Source organism: Sinohyriopsis cumingii, unplaced genomic scaffold (assembly GCF_028554795.1).
Source record: "Sinohyriopsis cumingii isolate HCF-2022 unplaced genomic scaffold, ASM2855479v2 utg000066l, whole genome shotgun sequence".
Taxonomy (NCBI): Eukaryota; Metazoa; Mollusca; class Bivalvia; order Unionida; family Unionidae; genus Sinohyriopsis; species Sinohyriopsis cumingii.
The window spans coordinates 1,484,718-1,508,857 of NW_028315866.1; the positions used below are offsets into that span (position 1 = coordinate 1,484,718).

The following is a 24,140-nucleotide window of genomic DNA, read 5'->3' on the forward strand; positions in this document are numbered from 1 at the left end:
AACTATTTCAACACCATCTGTATCGATAAACATCACAGCACATGCCACTCCTTACATGCTGAAACATGTGATCTGTTTACATAAAATTATTGTATACCACCATAACCTGTGGAAGAGTTGATTTGTTTATTTAAGGAGTGATCAACTTTCCTATTTGGCTTTGATTCGGCCATAATGTAGTTGCCTCCCTTTGATTTCTCTGCATTATCAAAATTGGTCTTCCAGAACTCAGGAAGAATATGGCGGATTTGACGTACCGCAGGCCAGTCTTTTTCATCATGTAACAATTGAATGCTGTTGTGCAGTGCTATATGTCAGCCTGAATTATGTTTAAATCATTCATGCCCAAAATCAATTTGGTAATTTCTGCAACATTTCCAGAAACGGACGTGAAAATTGAATGAAAAACAGACATGAATACCATTTGTGATGTCTTGTGGAACGAACTATACAGTAAACGTTGAGACGACATGTATGACTTGTACTGTAAACCACAGGGTCTCGTTACAAAGAAAATCTAGGGATGGGGGTTCTAACCTGTAATAATATAATACCATTCTCTATGTTTTGTGGAACGAACTATACAGTAAACATTTAAATGATATGTATGACTTGTACTGTAAACCACTGGGGCTTGTTACAAAGAAAATCAAGGGATGGGGGTTCTAACCTGTGTTTTAGAACCACCATCCCATGATTTTCTTTGTAACGAGCCCCTGTGCTGTAAACACTGGTATGGGTACAACTGAGTCGAATGTATCAATCACTGACTGAAACATACATTATCTAACAAACTGTCCATACATTTTATATTTATTCCCAACCCGCTTATTTGCTGCGATCGGCATACAAAAATACTACATATGGGCCAAATTCAAGACTCAAGAGAAGCAACAAACCCCGCGAAATTAGGTAACATCTAAAACACAGACACTAATGCCACGGCAAAAGTCTGGGCATATAACCGATTCCATATAAGTGTAAAAACGGCGTGTGCATAAATATAAAAAAGAACTGTTGCAAAGAATAGCTTTGAGTTTCAACCACTAACAAAGAAAATACGATACATAAATTTAATGACATCTTGATCGATTCGATGTCCATCCACTATCATGCCAGCAACATTTTCCGTGTTCTATCGCCTTACCTGTCACGGGTATACTAGAATAGAAGCCCGGCAGTATAAGAAGTAATCCAGTTAAACGAAAAAACCAGGCCATTTTGACTAAATGGAAGATCTTCCTGAGAATTTTGTTGATCTACATTGTTTTCCTTCCCCGATAATATATCCTCTGACGTCAATGTATGGGTTACCGTGACTGGTTCACTGTTCAAGCTACACAATTATGCACAACATATGTTAAACGAATCTAGAATCCGACAACGGACTTGCTCTTAGGACATTGTTCTGCAGTTTATCGATTTATTTTATTTTTATTATGTGAGGTAGTTTGATATCTTTAAGCATATGGCGGTAGCGTTAGGCTAAATGACTTATTAAATAGAACTGAGATATATTCGTTTTCACTAAGAAAGAAGATGACCTGAGCTGAAAAGTATTGATTCGGAGTTACGCCCACACTTGCCTACATGTAGGACTATAATTGATTTCCAAATCGCACATTAGAAGAAAATGTACAAATTGTATTTTTCAGGAGCAATCACCTGTTTGTCAAGGACGCGAAGACCTACTTTTTGTTGATCTTCATGGCTCAACTTTGCTCGAAATGTAACTTAACTTTCTTAATAAAAATAAATAACGAGAGAGAGAGAGAGAGAGAGAGTGTTCATTTTTTTTTTCCGCATTGTTTCAGAAATGCGACCAAAAGTACTTTTTACTCCAGCAAGCTTTTTAATATATTTAAATTCCGCTTTTGCGGCGAAATTTCTCAAGAACTGTTGATTCCGAGAATGCAAACCGCTGAAAAGGATAAATCAGATGGAATGAATAACTAAGGGAAATACAGCCAGGAAACGGAACAAACGAAAGTGTTATGAACATCATGAATAATATAGCTAATTTTATTGTTTATGATGAACAAATATTTCATGAAGATTCAGCAGTGCAAGAAACGACGATGAAATCAGGTTGGATTCGTATCCATTTCTTCAAGAAGCTGCTGTTTCACCGTTTTGGCTGTTTGTTGAATTAATAATGTTCATTTTACTGATTTGTTACGCAGAATTGTGAAAAGCACGGGGGGGGGGGGGGAGATAGTGGTGCTCGATACCCGTGTTTTGAGGATAACTGATGACATAATACCATAATTGACGACGTAATACCTTAGTTGCGAGGGCCCTACTAAACACGTTAGGTCAGACATGTCCTACTACCATGAGACACAGTAGACGGCACTGCCAAAGAGTGCTCATTTAGAACGGACAGTTACACCTGGAACTCTCTGGAAATTCCCTTCTGGTGGATCTGGGCGGTCGAGCAGAGACGCTCAACCGCCAGCTGTCAATGCAGCAGGCAAAAGCTGTGTGAACAGCGCAGGGCATTAGCTCAGGTCCAGTAGGAACTAGTGGCCATCCATTACATTCGGACCTGTCTATAGACGTGTTGACACTTTCGTGCCACAGGATTCAAACATATAACACGCCTAATCATTCAAAATGGTTAAGCAGGAGTAATCATATGGTGAGCTTGGAGAGCTTGAGGGGTGAGCTGAAATAATTACAGGGTGAGCTGGTGCAGTCTTAGGGTGAGCTGGAATAATCGTAGGGTGAGCTTGGATAGATCGTAGGGTGAACTAAAGTAATCGTAGGGTGAGCTGGAGCAACCATATGGTGGTCTGGAGGGATCGTAAGGTGAGCCACAGGGGCTCGTTACAAAGAAAATCAAGGGATGGGGGTTCTAACCTGTAACAATCAAGGGATGGGGGTTCTAACCTGTAACAAAATAATGTTATATTGTTACAGGTTAGACCCCCCATCCCTTGATTTTCTTTGTAACGAGCCCCTGTGGGATGAGCTGAAGTAATCGTTGGATGAACTGGAGCAATCTTAGGATGAGCTGGAGTAATCGTTGGGTGAGCTTGGAGGGATCTAGGGTGAACTGATGTAATCGTAGAGTGAGCTGGAGTAATCGTAAGGTGAGCAGTAGAAAACGTTCACAATAGAAACTATGCCGTTTGGAATTTAGATTAATCTCCCTTCGTGTCTGCCGGTCCTGCACTAATCGTGCTTTGTGATTTATTTGAAAGAACGTTACTTCAATGAATAATCATGGAGAGAAATGAAACTGACGACTTCTTGATAGACATCAATTCTTGTCTACAAAATATTAATACAAGATTTGTTAAGAATCGAATACCAGATTAGAAAACTGGAGGACAACATAGTGTTATTAGCTGTCTTACAAATGTGGATATTCCTGTTACAAGAAGGGCAGTGTTACCCATTTCACAGGAACTTGACTATAGGATCTGCGGAATACTTTCAGGTGTGCAAAATCTGTTAGACAGTTCACCTAGGCAATCGTTTTCATACGTATGCCTATATGAGGTGAGAAATCTAACTTGTCGACCACGTTATAGAGTTTCTTTGATCAAGTAGAATCATTACGTGAAACTGGCATGGGGCAGAATTGAACCATGTTTGTCAATTAGTATTTCAACTTTACCATCGTCAACTTGTACAAGTGAAAAGGCAACATACAATCGAGTGACAGCAATTGGGGCATATTCTTCCTGTCAATAGCTGGCAAAATCCATGCCAGAATTATTCTGAGTCGCTTTGTGCATCACATTGGTCCAGGGTTTCTGCCAGGGAGTCAGCGTGGGTACAGGAACGGATGAGGGACCACATACATGGTGTTTGCAGCTCGTAAACTCAAGGAGAAATGTCCGGAACAGAACTACAATCTGCATACGACATTGATTGACCTGGAAAAAGCCGCTTACACAGTTAGCAGTGGAGATCTTTGGAAGATCATGGCGAAGTGTGATTTCCCAGAGAAATTCGTTTGGATGGTTCGGCGATTCGATGATAGTATGATCGTTTGTTTTGTGGATCATGGTGATTCATCTGAACCATTCCCAGTCACCAATGGATTCAAGCAAGTCTGGATGTTGTCCCCAACCCTCTTCATAATGAAAATCTACGCAATGCTTTCTGATGCCTTTCACGACTGTCACTGGATCCAGGCAATATTCTACAAACAAAACATAAGATCTAAAAAAATATTGTGTTGCCGACCATGTTGTATGTTTGCTAAATCAGAATAATGTACCGACATCATGCCAAGAAGCTGAACCATTTTCACATGGGCTGCCCGATGAGCTGATGAGGATAATATGTCAGGAAAGGATTTGAGACTGAGGTTCTTGCACAAGCCTGCATTCCAAGTATCCACAATCTACTGATGAAAATCACAATGAGATGGACAGGCCACGCCCCCTGAATGTCAGAGGAGCGTCTACCAAAGAAGATCTTCTATGGCGAACTGAAAGATGGAATGAAATCGGCAAAGTTTCCTTCAAGCCATTCTTGGAAAACATCAGTAATGACCCTGAATCTTGGGAAGATTTAAAATAGGATCGCTCCACCTAGTGGAGTCTTATCAGAACTAAGGCTACATGGTTTGAACGGAGAGCTGCAGAGGCAGTGCAGAAGCGTCAGCAGAGTAAATATCAGGGGAACAAATAACAGGATATCTTCCATGAATCAGGCACGCATTCGGTATCTCCTTTCAAGTGTACCACAAACTGGCATTCACGCACTCGAAGAAACCAAACCGGTCAGTGATGTAATTGTCATCGAACTCGAAGGACGAACAACAAACACCATCAAGACGGGAAAAACATGTAAAATTTTAAAGATAGTGCAAAAACGTTATGTGATATTATATTGCTTTGTTATTGAACTAAATTTATCAGATATCATTGAAATTGAGCAAGGACTGGGTAAAGACGGTACAAGGAAGCTTTAAACTGACAATACTGGAACACGCCGAATGTTGATTCCAGTTTTATGTTTAAAACAAATGTGTAAGAATTAGAAATGCTAGTATTGTCCATTTAATGTCCTTTTGTAAATGAAAAAAATGTCTCTTTGTACTCAGAACTGTAATGACTTTTGGCAATTATTCAGAAACGCACTTTCTCAAGAAATGAAATCTTGCCATTATTTTTATCAGATTTGTGTCATTTAATAATGATGGTCAATACTCATTGGAGTACACATTTGTTATAAACAGAAAGTAAATATTGGGGGAAAAGCATGCAAAGACACACAAAGACGGTTTAAAACGTTATTTAAATGAAAATTTCCTATATTGATGGGTGTTTTATTTATAAAATTTAAGATATTTGTATGCAATATTGATGTTGATAGCTGTCGATCTTTAAAATATAGATGCATAAAGACGGGAAAGGATGTGCGCCGCATCTTTGATATATCTCGTGTTGTAATATTTAATTGAAAGGAAACGAGTCATGTCGAGTTTCCTTTTAATGGAAGGTTTATACCACGAGTGGCGTATCAAAGATGCAATTTAATACTATATAGAAAGGATATTTGCCTGTAACGAGCGAATAAGGGATATATTTCATCGAATGCGTGAAAAATTCAGAATTTTCACATATATTTCATCGAATGCGTGAAAAATTCAGAATTTTCACAAGTGCAATTACTGAAGTTTTTCACGCACAAGATGAAACATATCCAGTATTTGCTCGTAGGAAGCAACTTCTCTGTTATTATATGCTCAAATGCATTGCCTAGCAGTATGTATAACAGATCGAAGTATAGAATTCGCACACCCTCCCGTTCATTTGTACCGCCTTCCAATTTTAAAAACGAAAGGTATCAAAGATATAGAAAAAAATGCACAAAACAGTCACTGCATTCATCAGTTTATAATTTATGAGCTGATTGTGACCAGTGGGCCCCAAACACTGTCAGCATATTGACATTTTGAATCAGACTGGAGTTATCTTTGTAACACGATAGTCATATTTCTTTTCTAGTAGCATATGTTATGTAGTTCATCGTCCTTGAAATAAAGCTGGTTGATTCGGATTATGTCTGATTCGGACCTTGGCTGATTCAGCCCAAGTTACAGGCTGATTCGGCTCAGATGCCAAGCTGATTCGGACCATGTTAAAAAATAAAAGATAAATAATGAAACACACCAGATTTACTAAATAGTTATTGCTGTTTTCGCATGCACGGTAATATAATATAAATTCAGCTCTTAAGTTTAAAAAATTAGATAGTTTTTAACACATTTATGTCCAAAATCAGAATAAAATAGATACGAGCGAGCTATAGCATTTAGCCTGGTTTTAACCAAAATAACTTTTCAGTGTTTCAGTAAAGAAAATATATATTTAATCTTTCATTAACCAGTCCATAATAAAAATTATTGAGCAATATTTCTTATAAATTGACTCATGTATTTATTGATATCTCAAGCAAATCGTGTTTTCTGTGCGTTATATTTACAACTACAAAATTGTATTAAGTTATCGATGAGCAAAGCTATAGAATAACGTACATCGCTGTTATCGTTATATTTTTTCTACTGCGATCGTTGAATTGTCTTTTGAGATAAATCTTGAGTCAGTAAACCAAGCTATTTTAGTTTTAGCCTTTGAAACATTTTAAAATATTTAATTTAAAGCACATTTTAAAACAAGTAAATATTGATTTCAGAGTATATCTTTTTGTACATTAATATATAATATAATATAATATAATATAATATAATATAATATAATATAATATAATATAATATAATATAATATAGTATAATAAAACTTCCATGAAACCAATGATCGCAAAATTATTTAAAGTCAGCATTCTATTTTGTGTTCTATAATGGTGACTAACTGAGAAAATTGGCAAATGAATTTAAACATGCTTTAATTATATAGGCAATGGCCAAACAGGTTTTGCCTGTTCATGGTCAGATGATCTCACTTTCAGTGTTTGCATTTAAATTAATTAAGGCTGTAATGATTAAACAAAGTGATAGACAAGCGGTGATCATTTAAGTTAAGATGGTATTTGAGGGTAAACTCAGGACATGTCAACGTAAACAGACCAGAAAGTGCCAAATATGACCGATGACACCATGGCACCGCTCCGGTGACCTAGTGGTTAGAGCGTCCGCCTCGGATGCGGTAGGTCGTGGGTTCGATCCCCGGCCGAGTCATACCAAAGACTTACAAAAATGGTACTAACAGCTACCTCGCTTGGCGCTCAGCATTAAGAGGTTAGTGTTAGGACTGGTCGGCCTGGTGTCAGGATAATGTGACTGGGTGGGGCACACACACACACACACACACACACACACACACACACACACACACCATGGCAGACCTACGCTGATAAGTGGACCTCCACGAATCAACTGCCGAAGTTACGTTCCCGATTTACAGACCATGTAAGTTTCTCAGTTTCTATATTACGTAAATAAAACTATTTTAAATAATAATCTATGTTTTTTATCTTTCCTATTGTATAGTATCCAATTTCAATAATAATATCCATGCAGTTAAATAGTACATTATAAATTCAGGTAATGAAAATTACTTGCGGTGCTTATTATTTACGTATCAAGATTTATTTAGCATAAATAAATATTCTACATAATGTAGTTTAAAAATGGCATTAACATTCCTAAACCAGTATATATATATATATATATATATATATATATATATATATATATATATATATATATATATATATAAGCAAAAAAGAAACTAAAACATTAGCATACTGAGACCAACACACACACACAGACACACGAGAGAGAGAGAGAGAGAGAGAGAGAGAGAGAGAGAGAGAGAGAGAAGGGGGGAATAAATAATTGATTTTCAGTATATGTAACAACACCATGATCACACATACAGTCGGGGTTTATTTCATTAAATGCATACTGAAACTGTTCAATGTACTTGGGAAATAATGAGAAATATAATATTTTAAAACAAATGTAAATGCCTCATTTAAATCCCTGACGAAACTAAAGAGTATTTCACATATCAGCGGTTTACCGTTTATGTTCTGTTGTGTTTGGTGAATATTCGCACAGAGAGTATAATCAGGGACATATCTCTCCTTTACAATTCAAAGTAAAATAGAAAATAAATAAATAAATAAATAAGTTCCCCCCATTGTTTTCACTAATGTTCGTCATCAAGGGAAAGCGGCCACACTTAGCACTCGACTACGCAGGCGTCAGAAACAGTTTCGAATCTGTTGGATGTAATTTTTTCGGTGTCTCTAGACCATTACGGTTTTAATGGGCAAGGCCGTATTTGTATTATGTGAAATGTCGCCATTACAGTACCGACATTGACCAGTGATTGGAACTTTGGAAGCTATATTCGAACATAATTACTGTTAATATCATTTATTTGCATAAGCATTTAGACGAACAATGCATCGCTGTAAAACAAAATGTGGTGAATTGATTCTCCTAAAAGTTTCATTGTTGATTTAATTTAGACATGTTCCCGTGTGATTTTGTACAACAAGTTCATTTTTATACTTAGGCCGTAATTGAAGTAAAAATTCTTATTTTCTCAGTTATTTATGTCTTTTTCTGCCCTTATCAACCACTCTAACTGAAAAGGCAGCAATTTCGTTCACTTAGTAATACATATGTAGGTACAGGATAAAATTATATAATCCGACTATTAAAAAACCCCACATTTATTATTTAAATAGTTAATTTTCTAACATATATTTACTTTTATTATTCGAATAGTTATTATAATCCCATTCATTGTATCGATGAATGTCAAATTTATAAATGTCATGATAAACTATTTTGTTTATCAAAGTCTTCGATTACATCTGTCAAATCGTTTATATTATTTTTTAAAATCAAATTCCAGCATTTAATTAGTAATTATAAAGATGTTTTTTGCTTTTTTACTTATGGAATATGTTGTTTTTTCCCACAAACTATTTATGTGTGTGATTTCGATTTTTAACGTATCTTTTACACCGCTCCGGTGGCCTAGTGGTAACAGCATCCGCCTCGGATGTGGGAGTTCGTGGGTTCGATCCCCGGCCGAGTCATACCAAAGACTTACAAAAATGGTACAAACAGCTGCCTCGCTTGGCGCTCAGAATTAAGAGGTTAGTGCTAGGACTGGTCGGCCTGGTGTCAGGATAATGTGACTGGATAGTACAGCATGCTACCTGTCTGCGTCATGATTCTTTTCATCATATATCTCAGGTTATTTTCGACGGTATGTTTTGTAAGGCTGTTTGGTTTTGTAACTGATCAGCATTGACACAATATAAAATGATTTTGGGGTTGAAATGTTTTTGCTGGTGCTAGCTCAGTATACCCGTTGTATATGTCAGTTAGACCTCTCTCTCTTAGTTGCATTTGCTTAGTAAAATGTAAGGATTGGTGACCCTGATGTCTTTCATATTGTCTCCTGTTCTTATTTTGTCTGCCTTTCACTGAGTTCAGGGTACTCCTGGTCATTCACATCTTTGTTTTTAGTATAACGTCTCGCCTTTTCAAAATATAATGTTCAGCCACTCCCTGGCGAACTAAATCCTACTAGCCATCAGCTTTGGACGGTTCCTGCCACCACCCCAAACATAAACAGCCCACATTGCCCTACCCTATAGACAAAATCTCTCTCTCTCTCTCTCTCTCTCTCTGGTCAGATGTTCAGCAGCACAGTGCCTCAACAACCACACTAGGTCATGAGACTGATGATGATGATGATGATGAAAAAATGTGTCGAAACTAGTGGCTAATAATGTTTTCCCAGTTTTTTGTCGTGTTATTGCTTTAGTTTCCTTGGGATTTACCAATTTTGGGGCTTTTCTATTACTGCTTATTTGTATTTATATATTATACGCCCTTTCTGACTGTTATACCCTTCCCTTTACCATTTATTGTCTATTGCTTTTATTGTAAGGTATATTTTCTGGGTGCCATAACCCAGTTGCAGGATATTGAGATCACTGAATTTTTGTTTGCTTCGTTTTGTTATTCACTTAGTTTCCTGGAATATTTATGCGGGAAGGAACAAACATGAACTCTACATTACAAATTTTGGATTCCAAGTTTTAAAAGGAATTATTTATTTTATTTAATAGATTTTCACTGCACAAGGAGTTGTCTGATTCCAGGAACGCAACACACTGAAGAGTCGCTAACTATAACTGCTCTTTCCGTTTGTGTTTTCAATCCATGTAATGGCTTCGTTGTTAGTCCAAACTTACATAGTGTAAATAGAGCAGGAGTCAGGTAATCTCGCTACCAGCGTCATCACATTCTATGGGCTCACAACCGTCCTTACAGTGAGAGCCTCGTCAGAGGACTTTATGCCATCGTTAAAAATATTTTGGTATATCATCTGTATATCTTGTCTGTCTCTGAGAGTAACTTTTCCATTATTTTTATTAGTTGTTCTTGTTTGGTCCCATATGATAGCGCATTTAAGTTTACTTTGGGGGTTTCGCGTCTCTATTGGATGTTTGGAACCAGTTTGAGTCTAATAGGTATATTACACCTCTCTATGCCATCTCAGCGTATCAGTTCCACCCCCTAGTTGCTAGTTGATATTTTGAAATCCCATTTGTCTGCCCATTTACCAATTACATTTAGACTTGATTGTAATTTGTTGACAATGGTTTCGCTTTTGTTCAGATTTGAACATTGTTCCTATATGATCGAGACAAAGAAAGCACACAACTTGATTGGACTCATAAAATAAGCAATTTTCCTCTGCCGATCCGTGTTTGCACAAATACAAACTTTCGCTCAAATACACTTGAAATGGCTTCTCTCTGGTAAGTAGTCATACTTTCGATGTTAAACTTATAAAGTATTCCTTTGAAGTTGTTTTCCTCTACCATTTTTGACCAATGTACAACGTACCGCTGGTACACGATATTGGTTAATTTTCATTTTGTACTAAGGGAGGCAACTCATGAAATCCAATAGATATTTCTTGGACAAAGTAGTGAAATATCTGATCGATCGGCTAAGGTGTGGATAGGTTAATATTTCGGAACCTCGGCAAGTGAAATGTTCTTCTTCTTGTGCAAATACTAAACTTTAAAGATTAACGTTTATCATAGGCTGTTTTTTTTTTCTCCGTTAACGTTACATTGTCAGAATCGTTCAGTATTTTACGATATGGCACTTGCACGCACTTCATACTGAACTCACGCGAATAAAGGAACTACTTTCTACTGTAAACAAACAAGTCTTTTTGTTTTGTCTGTATATGAAGTAAACCAACTGAATGAACTAAAACAGATGTTTCTTGGACTGCCACAGACGAGCTGCTTTGCCACATTCCGCGTTAACTTTCTTGATTCAGTGTTTCGGATTTAGACTAGCTATAAACGCCAGACATGATCCTTACAAATAACATGCAAGTGACAATGCATAAGATGTCTTCTTTAGCTGTTAATAAGAATGGCAAAAATATGCTTACAGTTTTACATCATGAATTTACTCAAAATGTACTTTCTTAGTTCTGCAAATCCGAATTACATGAGCCACGTCACGGGTTCTCACGCTTGATTACACATTGCGAAATTGTACTGTAATTTCGACAATATTCCAAGTGCAATTACATCCTCTTTACTGCACTCAAAATGAAATAAACATTATATTCCACGGGATCTTTTCGATAATTTTAATTGAAAGACTTCATATTTTCCCCATATTATGATTTCAAACATTAAATGACCGAACAGAAACAAACTTGCAGATGTCAACACACTGTTCAGTCGCCGCTGAAATCCGATGTACTTCATATAGGATTGGCACAGATAAATCCAGCCCATCATCACGAAATTTCGTAGAGACGACACAAATACCTAAATATATTCATTTCAGATCAAATGTAAAAGTTGTTGCAATGCGCATTCATTCACACTATGACCCCAAATTTCAATTTAAAGTGGACCAAAACACATTTTTCTTTCGAAGGTTGTGTTTAGCGCGCGACTAACTTAAAAGTTATATTAAGTTATGTGCGTGATAGTAATGTTGTTGTGTACTGATGAATCTGTGCTTGTGTATTTAGTTTGGAATACGGCATACATTCATTTATTTGTTTCGTGTAGTTTATTTTTGTTTACATAATTGAGCCTTAGGAAGAATAACAAAATGAACATATAATATAAAGGTTACTGCATTTGTATGGGAAAATAAGACCTCGTTTTGTCGGATGGATATCCTGCACTCGCAAGGTCGTGCAGTATTTCCATCCAAAAACTCGTTCATATATTCTAGTACAAATGCAGTAACCGATAAATATAATAGGTTGACAATGTTATGGAGTTTGTCTAGACTGCCAATGAACTAGTACAGCTTATGTGCTAAATATAGGTATAATATTCACAAACCACCTACCATTTTGTCATCATTTCTAGAGTAATCACTTACAAGAAATGTTACTAAATATTCTTAGTGAAATAAAAGACTGCGTGGATGAAGAAACAATACACGACACTGTTCATACACTATCAAGTCTGACCCTTGTAAATTTTGCATCAATGATTGTGAATACTGCATTTCTTCTCATAAAGACGATTTTCATAAGAACTAATATCTGAAGTGAAATCAAATCTCAACAAAGAATAACCTCATGCACACGCATTGTACGAAATGCCCTGATACTGCTGAATCATAACTGTCCTTGACTTTAGAGTCAAAGCAAGATCTCAGTTAATTTTCTGTCCAAAGTAATTTTCAAGGGGCCTGATTCATAATGTCTGGCCATCTCATGCAACTTGTATCTTGGACGTAGTAACATACTGGAACTCGAATTTTTTTTTTACTCGTAGCTCCTCTGAGCGTCGCATTGCTGACGCCTCCGATGTGTAAAGGTTTTGTTAGTTGATCATGGATCGGACTCCATAGGGAATTGTTAAAATTGTGACTTCCACTCGTTGTAGAAGATGCTTGGATATCATTATGCTTTCGTGTGATTGATGTTATTATTCACGTTTATGTACATGTAGTGTGACTTCTTCAATATTCGTTTTGTGCTCATTAGCGTAGCAAAGAAATGAAACAGAGTACTACTTTCATTCAATCTCAGACGTATAAAGTTAACGAAAATATGTCATGCAACCACATGTCTAAATGCAAACGACCCTTAATGTCTAATCTACGCCCTTCCTTGACTTTCTTTCGGCGCTTGTTAAGGCCAACATTGTGACAATCACTAGCTTTTACCATCTCTATGTCGTTCAAGTCATGCCGTTTTATATTTCTACACCACTCAAGCATTCATATATGTGTTCGTAGCTTCTATTCTCCGTACGTCAAGAGATTTTCCATGGTAAGTGGACATGCTACTACTACTCACTAGGTTGCTATTCAAGTACTAATCCACTTCGCTTAACAACGAATGCATTGTTACGACTCAATGGCCTTAAACAAAGTAGCAGAAAGAACTAACAAATATGACTAACAATATCTTCAAGTATTTTGAACTAAATCTCTAATAGTCCTAAAAATTGAAACACAGGTCCAAAGGCATAAAGTATTCCGAATGAGCCTTAGTGGTGGTCCGATTAAATGCCGGATTTTGAATGTGCTGATGTGCAGGTAGTCTCAAATGTGCTAATGTGCTAAAACTCTAGATGTATTGCAATGATATTATATAAAATGCCCTTTAATGAATTCATAAATAATTCCAAAATAGTGATTTAATCGTAAACACAAAATTAATTTCACTAAGGGCAATATTAATGACCTGAATTCAGATCCAAGTAAACACATTTACCTCCTAATTAGATTGATCTTAAAATAAAATCTAAAATCAAATATAAGCAATGTAATATGTTTCTTTTATTTATGCAAAATAACAAGACATTAGTCAGGTAAGCCCTAACTCAGTTACTGACCAATTTCAACCACACAATGTATGTATGTATGTATGTATGTATGTATGTATGTATGTAGATACATGCATTCCTGTATGTATGTATGCATGCATGCATGCATGTATGTATGTATGTATGTATGTATGTATGTCACAAAATACAAATTAAATATACACAACAGCATGCATGAACGTCTTGACTGTAGCTGCTCTGGCATCGTCTCCTGGATTGCTGTTTTCCGTTTTGAGAACGTTCATTTTTCAAGTACAAGTAGGTGTTATTCAGATTGATGTAACCATTGGTTTGGCCCTTCGTTTCAAATTTGGCAGGTGCTGTGGTCGTCAAATGACATAGGATAAAATTATAATCATTTTGGATTCTTGCACTATCATTATCGTCAGTAGCATGGCAAACAAATCGAGTTATAATTTGGAACATTTTGAAGAATCTTTGTGCATCATTTTTTTTCTTCGTTAGTAATCAAAACATTCGATTCTACGGCCAATGTTCTTTTCTGCTTATTTCATTTCTGATAATGTCTATGAGGTTTGAATGGCCTTCAACGTCTCTTTCTGCCTTGTCCTTGCTGGACTCACTGGAATCGTGAATCAAATTTGTGGAAGTGTCCTGATGATTTAGGAGGCCTTTTCATGTTTTAATCAACTCATTCTTTCCTGCTTTCATCAAGACTTCTTCTTTAGTACGTTGTTTATCGATGAGTACGTGTTAATAATAACGTCGCTTTAGTGTGTCTTGCAATATTTCAAGTCAGTCTCTTAGCGCTTAGTTGCCAGCCGAAAAGCTGCGCGAATGTGTTCCAATATCATATACACATCTGATGTGTGTGAGAAGTGCATCCTATTCGATATGTGGTTATATATTTTATTCTATTTTGCGGCTATTTTTCATGGGGATTCGTTAACTCTAGTTTTTCAAGCAAAACAGTATACAAAGTATTCTACACTATCTTATAAAGATTTGCTATACGGAAAAATATGCATACCGATGGGAATGTACTTCTGTATTATATTCAATTTTATGACGGGATTTTCTGGACTTTTGTAAAGTCTTGTTTGGCAAAAGAACAGATAGTTAGCTTCTATTGCTCAGACTCAGAAATGTATTCAAACGCACGAACGGACTTTACGCTGCTATATGGTGTTCCTTTGTTTCATTTAGATTTGGTGACATTAGAGCACTACATATTAGTATCTTAACATTTGCAATTATTCTAGCAGTACAATTCAAAATATTGTTGAGTCTAATTTTGTTGTTTGTCAACCACAGACGCCTTACCAATGGCCGTGTACTGATGGCATAACTCCCGAGATGAGCCTCTGCCGTCTGTCTGGTCTGGTAATTTCAAACCAGCTCTCTCTGATTGTCTATATAGCCTGTCAGATCCAGCAATGCTTAATTTGTGAAATTGTTTACTTGGATAAATCATTTTTTTTCAACTTTAATTTTCAAAACCCACCCAAAACCATTTTGATATTTATATATGATAAATAAATGGTTCATTAAAGTCTTAAAATGCTATATTTGTCAATAAATAAATTAATGTAACATAATTTACATGTTATCTTATTATACGCGCTTTATTTCGTGTTATGTCATAATAACTAACAGCATGAACAACTTGTATTAAATAGCAATAGCATCACACACAGTTAGGAATGTTCATAGGAGTAATATTAAAGTCCTTAATCCCCCCAAACCTATTAAAATAAATAATATTATCACTTGGAATTGATGACCATTTCTGTTACAATTAAAGAATGCAAATCATATGACAAATAACAGTCCTTTCAAGTGCACTGGAACCAGCAAGGGATCATGTTTGTCAGGGATTGATTAAGATAAATGTGATAAACTGTGCAACACTAGTATCTAGTTAGCCTAAGCGCTTTCGATATGAAATATCTTTCAGCATCCACAACAAGTCATAGTCGTGTAAAGGTTTACAAAGACAACGGTTTGTCTGTTTTATTTGTTTGTCTTGCCTATGTTTTGTATTTGCCTTTGAAAAAGACTCATTAAGAGTCGAAAGCGCTTAGGCGAGAGTTTCGTTTGGACTAGATTACAAATGGAAGTGTTCCAAACAGAAATTATACATTATAATAGACGGGAAAATTATAATTATTGTCTAATTAAAGTGCAATTGAAAACAGGATATGAATACTTTTTTCCGTGTATTTGCACGTATTAAAAATTTGAAATAATGTCTCGTTATTCGGTTATCTTCATGCGGCTATATAACCTGGGTTCAGTCGTTGATACGCGTACTTTGCCAATGTATTCTTGTCTTTTTATTTCCCGTCGAAAAATAGATTATGAATAATTAATGACACCCTATTGAGATTGTGGTGATGTCGACGCCTGAGGACACACGATGTGTTTTCCGTGATGATTAGTACTATTAATAGCCAATTAACACACATGTATTACATATACATTATCAAAAACGAAGGAAGTATGCTTCTGCACGTGCAATTGGATTTAATCAGATTACAGGAATATAAGTTTGCACTTTCGTCGTGTTGCGGTGTGTATGTGAACCAAACAGTATTCGGTATATGACAATCGACACAAAACGAGATGATGCGGAAATTGATCAGTTATCGCACGTAAAATTAATCAATTTAATTCGAGTAGTAAAGCAGAGGGCGTTGCTCTTAATTATTGCATGCGTGTTGGACTTTGTCATATGTTGGAAATAAAGCTGTAAAACTGTCCGTGAGTCTTCTAATGTTTTGAATAGATAATATGCAAGATTTGTATGACTTTCTTAGATTTCGGTATATAAAATCGGTTATAAACTTTGAGAGACAGGTATTCAGATTTCTGTCGCAATGGAATCAGCCTCTAGTTTGGTGGAGAATTGTGGATGTTTACCAGCTAAAAACGAACAAATCGTATATTATGATGTATGCCAAAGAGACACATCCCACATCATTGTAATTATTGTCCTCTTAACTGCTAACAAGTAAAAGGTATGCAATTTGTAATAAACATATATTTTTTCGCGACAGCATACCAGATTTCATGATCAGTTTGTCCAGATTGACACAACCTTGAGCGAATAAATGTTCTGCTTTGCACCCGGAATCTTCGTCAGTATTGCTTGAACACCAGCTTTATGGAGACGTAAGAGGAGCGTTGGAGATAACAGAAAAGAGAACAATGAGACAATCCTTGGGCAAACAGACTGGCATCAAGCAATGTTGAACTGTCCCATCTATTCACCAACTTTCCTGACGTGGACTGGTGGGTGGAGATGGGGGCTTAAAGGGACTATACTATCTGATGAAATCGGAAGTCTGAAGTTGGTGGTAGTGGGTCAGACCCTGGTGAGAGGGATGAGCAATTACCATCTTTAGTACACAATGAGGCACGACATACCCCTTATTCTTGTCTTATATACCCGTACTCTGTGGCAAACAGTTTCGCTTACGTCTTAGGGCGAACGGAGTAGTATTATGATTAGTAAGGATGTCCAGAATGAAAAAGAAAATGAAAATATGATTCTGCATATTTTTTACCAAAGATACAGAAGAAAGTACTGGAATTATTTCCAAGTTTTAAGTACAATCGTTATCATTACCATCTGTATATCCATATGCCTGAGATTTAAGTGTTATGCATGTTAAAAATGATATATTTCGTTTTTTCTTAATGTTTATTTGTTATGTGCTTCTGTATTTGACCTTGTCCAAAATCAAGGTCATGGAGTACCTGACCAGTAACATTTATTTTTCTTAACAACATAGTACGTAGCTAACATTTTCTTTACAATGATTCAGAACATTCTTAATGGTAAACATATTTACTTGAATCTGACTCTAGGACATTAAGTTTTTCACTTGGAATATCCTTAATCTTTTGACAGCTTTGAATGTTTTATAGAGTATACTGGCCTAATCCTGGCTGTATTACTGTGTCTTAGCTTTTTATATGACGTTGTTTACTTTCAAAATGACCCATTCTTGCCTTAAGATCGGAAGCAGAATGGTGTTGTTGTGTTCATTTTCTACTTTGAGTGGAATTATTTATTCGAAATATGATTCACTGGAATTACAAAGTGTTAAATAATATTCTTGGACTGGAACATTAGTTTGGAATTATGTTGAATCCAGACAAGGGAATTTTGGATTATATTATTGTGATATATCAAACGACTGTTAGCACACCATTGCACTCCAGGCCATTGGCACATTAGCACATTCGAGACTACAGGCACATCACTATATTCAATATTGGAATTTATTTTGGACTACCACTGGAATTCAATGGGGATTTCATAGGTTTGGGCTTTTGAGAGAACTTTTAGAACTATTTGGGATTTAATTAACAATATTGAAAGTTCGTTTTAAATTTTCACTTTGCATTAGAGGAGAATACATCTTTTGTTGAATATTTCAAAACGTGTTGGTTTCTGCTCATTTATGTTACTTAGTTAAAGACCATAGATCATACGAGAAGAAAATTATTATGTTCATAGAAATGACACTTTCACTTTTTTGCTTTTAAACAATCATGAGACGTGGTACTATGTCTGCATAAAATTATGTTTAAAGAAATCAACATATACTGCTTTCAGATGGAAAACTTTTATTTTTTCTTACCAGATCTTCATTACAATAGAACCATAATAATATCAAAACGTGGTTAGTGCCGTTTGATTCTTTTTACACTTTGCGTTTGATGTTTATAATAGTATCATTGGTCTTTGCCTATCAACTCAATATCTTCGAGAATACGATGAAGGTGTATGTATCATGCTTCACCGCCTCCAGCCCCCCCCCCCAATCCTCGTAAGAATAAATGCAAACCAAATATCTACGATTACTGGGTACCAAATACAGCTGACTTTACAGCAAGATAGTACATTTTACGTGCTCGTTCAAGGATGTGATTTAATGCAGAAGAGAGTTAAACTGTATATATATATATATATATATATATATATATATATATATATATATATATATATATATATATATATATATATACACACATACATGCATACAAACATACATCACTGTGTCCTCAAAAGACCTTGTAAATTTTCTTTCTGTGACAGAGAAAGAAAATCTCCAGACTTAATCTTTCTCGCAACTGCGCGGGTGTCCAGTAGCTACAGTAAAACAACCATCTTTCTCTGCATTTTGTATACGATCTGTTTTTGGCCCATTCATATAGTCAGCGGCGTTGGAACCATTCATGAGCTTCACTAGACCATTTGGTACACTTTACAGCAAATACGTGGTCATTTGCTTGGGCAGTGATGTCTTCACCAGGAACATTAACATGATGAAGAAAGGTGTTTAGAAACACAACTCTACAATATGCGTCTACACATTCATTTGGTTTATAAAAGAAGTTTGTAAGAGGAATATTATCGGGTAGTATCGTTACTGTCTGTAGTTTAACATATTCAGGATGAGTAAAGTCATCATCCTTCACCATGAGGAAATTGTTCTTCACAGGCTGACATTCAGATAGGTCAGTGACTACCTTCATAGTTACTGTATGTATCAGAATGTCTTGATCTGATCCAAGCCCTGGCCCTGTAGATCCCTCCACTCTACTTCCGAGCATGTCACTCTGTACCAAGCTACCTTAACTTAAACAGTTAGGTGTGTCCCTGAAAGTCTCTAACACAGTGGCATAACTAATCTTCCTGTCTCGGTCTTCCTATGAGAAACCCATGATATCCTGTATGCAGAATAGGTGTTCAGACAAAGGGATGAATTATGGGACTCGATGATACATGGCGGTTGAAGTTTAAAAATAATTATTCAAGGAAACTATTTTATATAGTAATTTTAAAATGTGCAATATTTTAATTCATCTAGCTTTAAGTCATCATCATCACCGCTATTATTATTATCATCATCATCATCAGCAGCAGCATCAACGCCATTACTCTGATCTTAATGCAAAACTATATCAACTTAACCTATCAAGGGGTATTGTGTATTCTTGCTTTGCAAGTCATTGATAATCTAAGCTATTAATAATATTTATTTGTAAACGTCGAACATATAGAATTTCCATCAACTTACATTATCCAAGGACAGTCCTATTTTGTGCAATTTTGTACCAGTTGTTACTGACTTAAAACACAGAAAATATAGACAATAAAACTGTTCTAAAAAAACAAAAATACACAATCCATATCTCCAAGCAATTCACTCTGTTTCCTTTCTGAATAATAAATTAACTAACTCATGAATATGAGTGACTCATTTCCTTATCAGATGATCATGGTATTCTAGCATCTACCGTCGGGATGACAAATATAACGAATGTAAAAGTAGTTTGAACGATACTTTAACAACATTTGAAGTTGTTTGAATAAGGTTAATTCTCATTTGAGGTACATTGCAAACTCACTAGGGGCCCCGAGTGGCCGAGTGGTCTAAAGCGCTCGCCGTTACGGATCACTGCCATCTCACCTCTGTCTGAGTGAGTTCAAGTCTCAGCTTCGGCTAACGTTGGTACGTGAGAAAGCCTGCCAGTAGCTTCTCGTGGGTCGGTGGTTCTTCCCGGGGTTTTCCAGGGTTCTTCCTCCACCAATTATACTGGCCGCCATGTATAGCCTATCTTGTGCTGAAAAATGGCGTTAAACCCTACAACAACAAGCAAACTCACTTTACTAAGCTTATAACTCGCTTGATCGCTTTTCAAAGCGGTTAGAAGGAGTTTTGTACAAATCTGGACACGTACTGGAGTAATGTGTACAGTTTACCTTTAAAATTATTCAAAATACTTCAAAATACGTCAACGAAGTTGAAAAAGGCGTTTTGGACTAATATAAACGTGTGTTGAGCGTGGATTCAAGTAAATGGAAAATACTAAATTATAAACTGCTCAAACGACTTTAAAATGTTTTCAAACAAGTTGTAATATCTGTCAACCTTAATTAAAATTCGTTCTAATGCGTGTTTCTATGTGTAAACGAGTGCAAAAAGTTGTTCAAGCGGTAGCTGAGGCTGTGTTGAAGGGCATAATTGTCACTTCTTTTATTAGTCGATGACTTGCGAAGGGTAGATCCAAGAATCAAAACTGTGAAGATATCCTTTCCAACGCACTTTGACTTCTTTGAAAACGTCGTTTTCACATTTTACGGGTTCTGCGTTCGAGAATGCTTGTGATGTCGTATACGTCGTCTTCCTTTTTAGTAACACGATGTAACTCGGGCAAGTAAAATGTTCCTTTTAAAACTTCACCGTTCATGTCTTCCAATTTTTAGACGACAGGATGACGACCATGCAGTCGTCCAGTGACATGAAACAATTCGGTGGTCCAGTTGGGTAAGTAACCTTTGTCGAAAGTGCATTTGGTTTTGCCAATGCGCACCCAAGCTCCTACTGCTAACACTCCATTTTTCTTGGGGACAGCCACCGTCAGGGACTTATCAAACAGGCGTTCAGAAACGGTCAATTCGTTGTCTAGAGTAACTTCTTGGGGGGCACGTCCGATGCTTCGATGGTAAGATTGTTGTACGCTTGAACAAGGTGCGATAAGACGTCGATGTACTTGAGAGTGTGGTGATGCGTAAAATATTTCCACATGCGTTCTTTCAAAGTACGTTGAAAATGTTTCAAGATGTGGTTTTGGTTTCGGAATTCTCGGTGGCGAAAAAATGAATGTCACGTTTCTTTAATTCTTTTTTGGAAAGCTTGGTTCAGACATTCGATGCCTTTGTCAGTTTGCCATCGAAGAGGGCGAAGACCACTTTGTTTCAACACCAAATGGAGGGCTCGCACTAATTCACTGCTCGATTTGGAAGTCAATGTGACGACCCAGGCAAATCTGGAAAAGACACTGATGACACAAAATAAAAAATTTATAGCCACTATTGTAGGTGACCAAATGAGAGACAACGGCTAAATCGGCTTGCCATAGATGATCGATGCCTTCCACCCGAGTGCTACTTGTTGAAAATTTTCGTCGAATGGGTTTGTGTAAAGTGTAGGTGGTTTGTTCCTGTAACCATCGTTGCACTTGAGGTAAACGGAGACTTTTCAGTCGAGTTTTGGCAGCACGATACAATTTCTAAACTCCTCCGTAACCTGCAGCATGGGATGGATCGTAGTAAATGTTGGCTAACACCTCCATTTTTGTTAATAAGTCACCCAGTTCGCTGATGTTACTTTGGACGAGGCGAAAGGGTGGTTTGGAAACGGATTTACGTGTCCGATGGGCCACGGGACTAGAAGTCAAAGGTAGTGGTGGAGGTGGTGGTAATGGAATGGCTTTGGTCTTCTTTTTTCACTTCTGGTTTCCCGTCTTTCTGTTTAACTTCTGTCGAAGGAGGAGTGGACAGCATCTTTTTAACCCAAGCTTTCATTTCTTCTCGTTGGGTTGTGGGAGAAGGGGCAACAAAGACGCTGAAATCTCACTAGGAATGGGATCTGATAACGGTGTTTGAAAGACTTCTCGTTCCTCTTCTTACTCAGGATTTCGTGGGATTGTGTCTCTCATGACCACTGGGGGTGGAGTGCTGGTGGTGGTGGTGGTGTGGGTGATGGACTTTTCATCAAGGTCTTAAAAATCTTTCAGAGTGGGTAGAGCTGTTTCGTCGAAAGCTTTCGAGTGAAAGAGTTGTAGTCGTTGCAAGAGTTGACCATGCCTTTGCGATTTTTCTGTTTCGGACAAATCGTGGCGATCCATTAATGACTGCAATTCGTGTTGTAACTGGGACATCTCGGTCAAATTTGGATTGGGAGGCAAATGCGGGGTCCGTTGTTCTTGCCAAAGTTGGTATTTTGTCCATCGTTTGTACGGCACTAAAGCCAGTTCTCGTCCTTCCAATCGATTTCAAGGGTCACGTCTGAGATGCTTGAACTTCAGAGGTCTCTTTTGTCTTGCTCCCACGAGTCCTACCAGCATGGTTCCAAATACTCTTTTCAGCAAGGGTCCTAACAACAGAAGTAAAATTCCTCTGCGTTGTAGCAACATCTTCTTCTTTTGACGAATGAGGATTATTTTTTGATGCATTTGAACGTGACGATGTTTGGCTAAGCATTGTTTCTGGTGTTTAGACAAAGGTACCGTGTCTTTCAAGACATTCAAACAACATTCGTACACGGTATCGATGACATCTTTGGAGGCAGTTTGAATGATTTTTTCCCCGCATGGGTGGAGAAGCTTTGGACAGGACTGGCAACATGTCCCCATGTTTGACTAAACGAGGAGGCAGTATTTTCCTTTTCTTTCCTTTGGGTTTAGAAAAATGTTTTCTAGGGGGTGACATCTTTGGGTCTTCAAGATCACAAAAACACTGTTACCCATGCTTTGTCTCAGGCCTTTTTTAATACTGGAACACGTCGCCACTGATTGTCTTTACGTCGTACCAACTTGATGACAGGCATCACGCGACGTGGAGGGGTTCGTAACGGACTAAATCGAGACAGTTCTTGCTTGGACAAATCCAGTAAACTCTGTAACATGCCCGATCTCTCTTGGACTTTGATTTTGGGAGCAAGTACTTTTTGAGCAGCTGCCACTACAGCTAAAGAGGAAGAAGGTATGACCGCTGGAGGTGAAGTTTTCGGAGACGCGGGTTTCCATTGTTTCATCAACTGAGGAAGAATGGGTGTCAAATTGGGTTCAGCAGGCATCACCAGCAACGGAGAAGTGGAAGAACCTGAGGCTACGGAGAAGTCGGTGCAGGTCGTGGTTTGCAAATGTAAGGTTGCGTCCGCTTTTGTGGGAGTGGCTATTTTCTTGGGGAGAATTTGGGGCCATTAGGATCTCATTTTAAGAGGGAGCCAATGATAACACCTCGTAGAGAACCGCTCCTTCCAGTGTTTCAAAATGATTTCTTTTTGGTTTGAGTGTCGATGCGGGGATAGGCCAGTTGTATTAAGGCTACTTTGTTTGTGTTAAAAAACGTTTGGATTGATGATGCCTTGCAGTAATTGACGTCCTGTGACTGTAAACCATCGTTAGACTTCTTTGAGACTGGCTTCTATGACACGAGAACGTATTTATGGATTTTTTCGCGACTGATGCCACACAAAGCACAACTCAGTTTGAGGGGAAAATGAGTCTGAAGGGATGTAGTAAATAGGCGTGTGGGGTTTGAGTGGCATCGTCGTACGCATGAGTTAGCCAAGGTGCATGGCTAAGACTTGCACTTGCGATTAATCTCGAGGGCTTTTAAACAAGACCACGTAATGAGCATTGATATTAATGGTGCAATGGGCTTTATTTTGCTGAAACAAATTTTGAGTAATGTAAATGACACTGGCATTACGATGATGCCCTTTGCGCGTAAACCACAG

The 24,140-nt window shown here is 37.2% G+C and overlaps 1 protein-coding gene across 1 annotated transcript in view; it reads right to left on the reverse strand.

Annotated features, from left to right (window-relative positions):
* The window catches only part of LOC149774970 (neural proliferation differentiation and control protein 1-like), a 49,910-nt gene extending 48,596 nt beyond the window's left edge, over positions 1-1,314 (reverse strand). Inside the window, exon 1 of the mRNA XM_089944612.1 lies at positions 1,148-1,314. Within this exon, the coding sequence (XP_089800738.1) occupies positions 1,148-1,220 (73 nt within the window). The 5' untranslated portion in view covers positions 1,221-1,314. The remainder of the gene's footprint in view (positions 1-1,147) is intronic.
* Between the last annotated feature and the right edge of the window lie 22,826 nt (positions 1,315-24,140).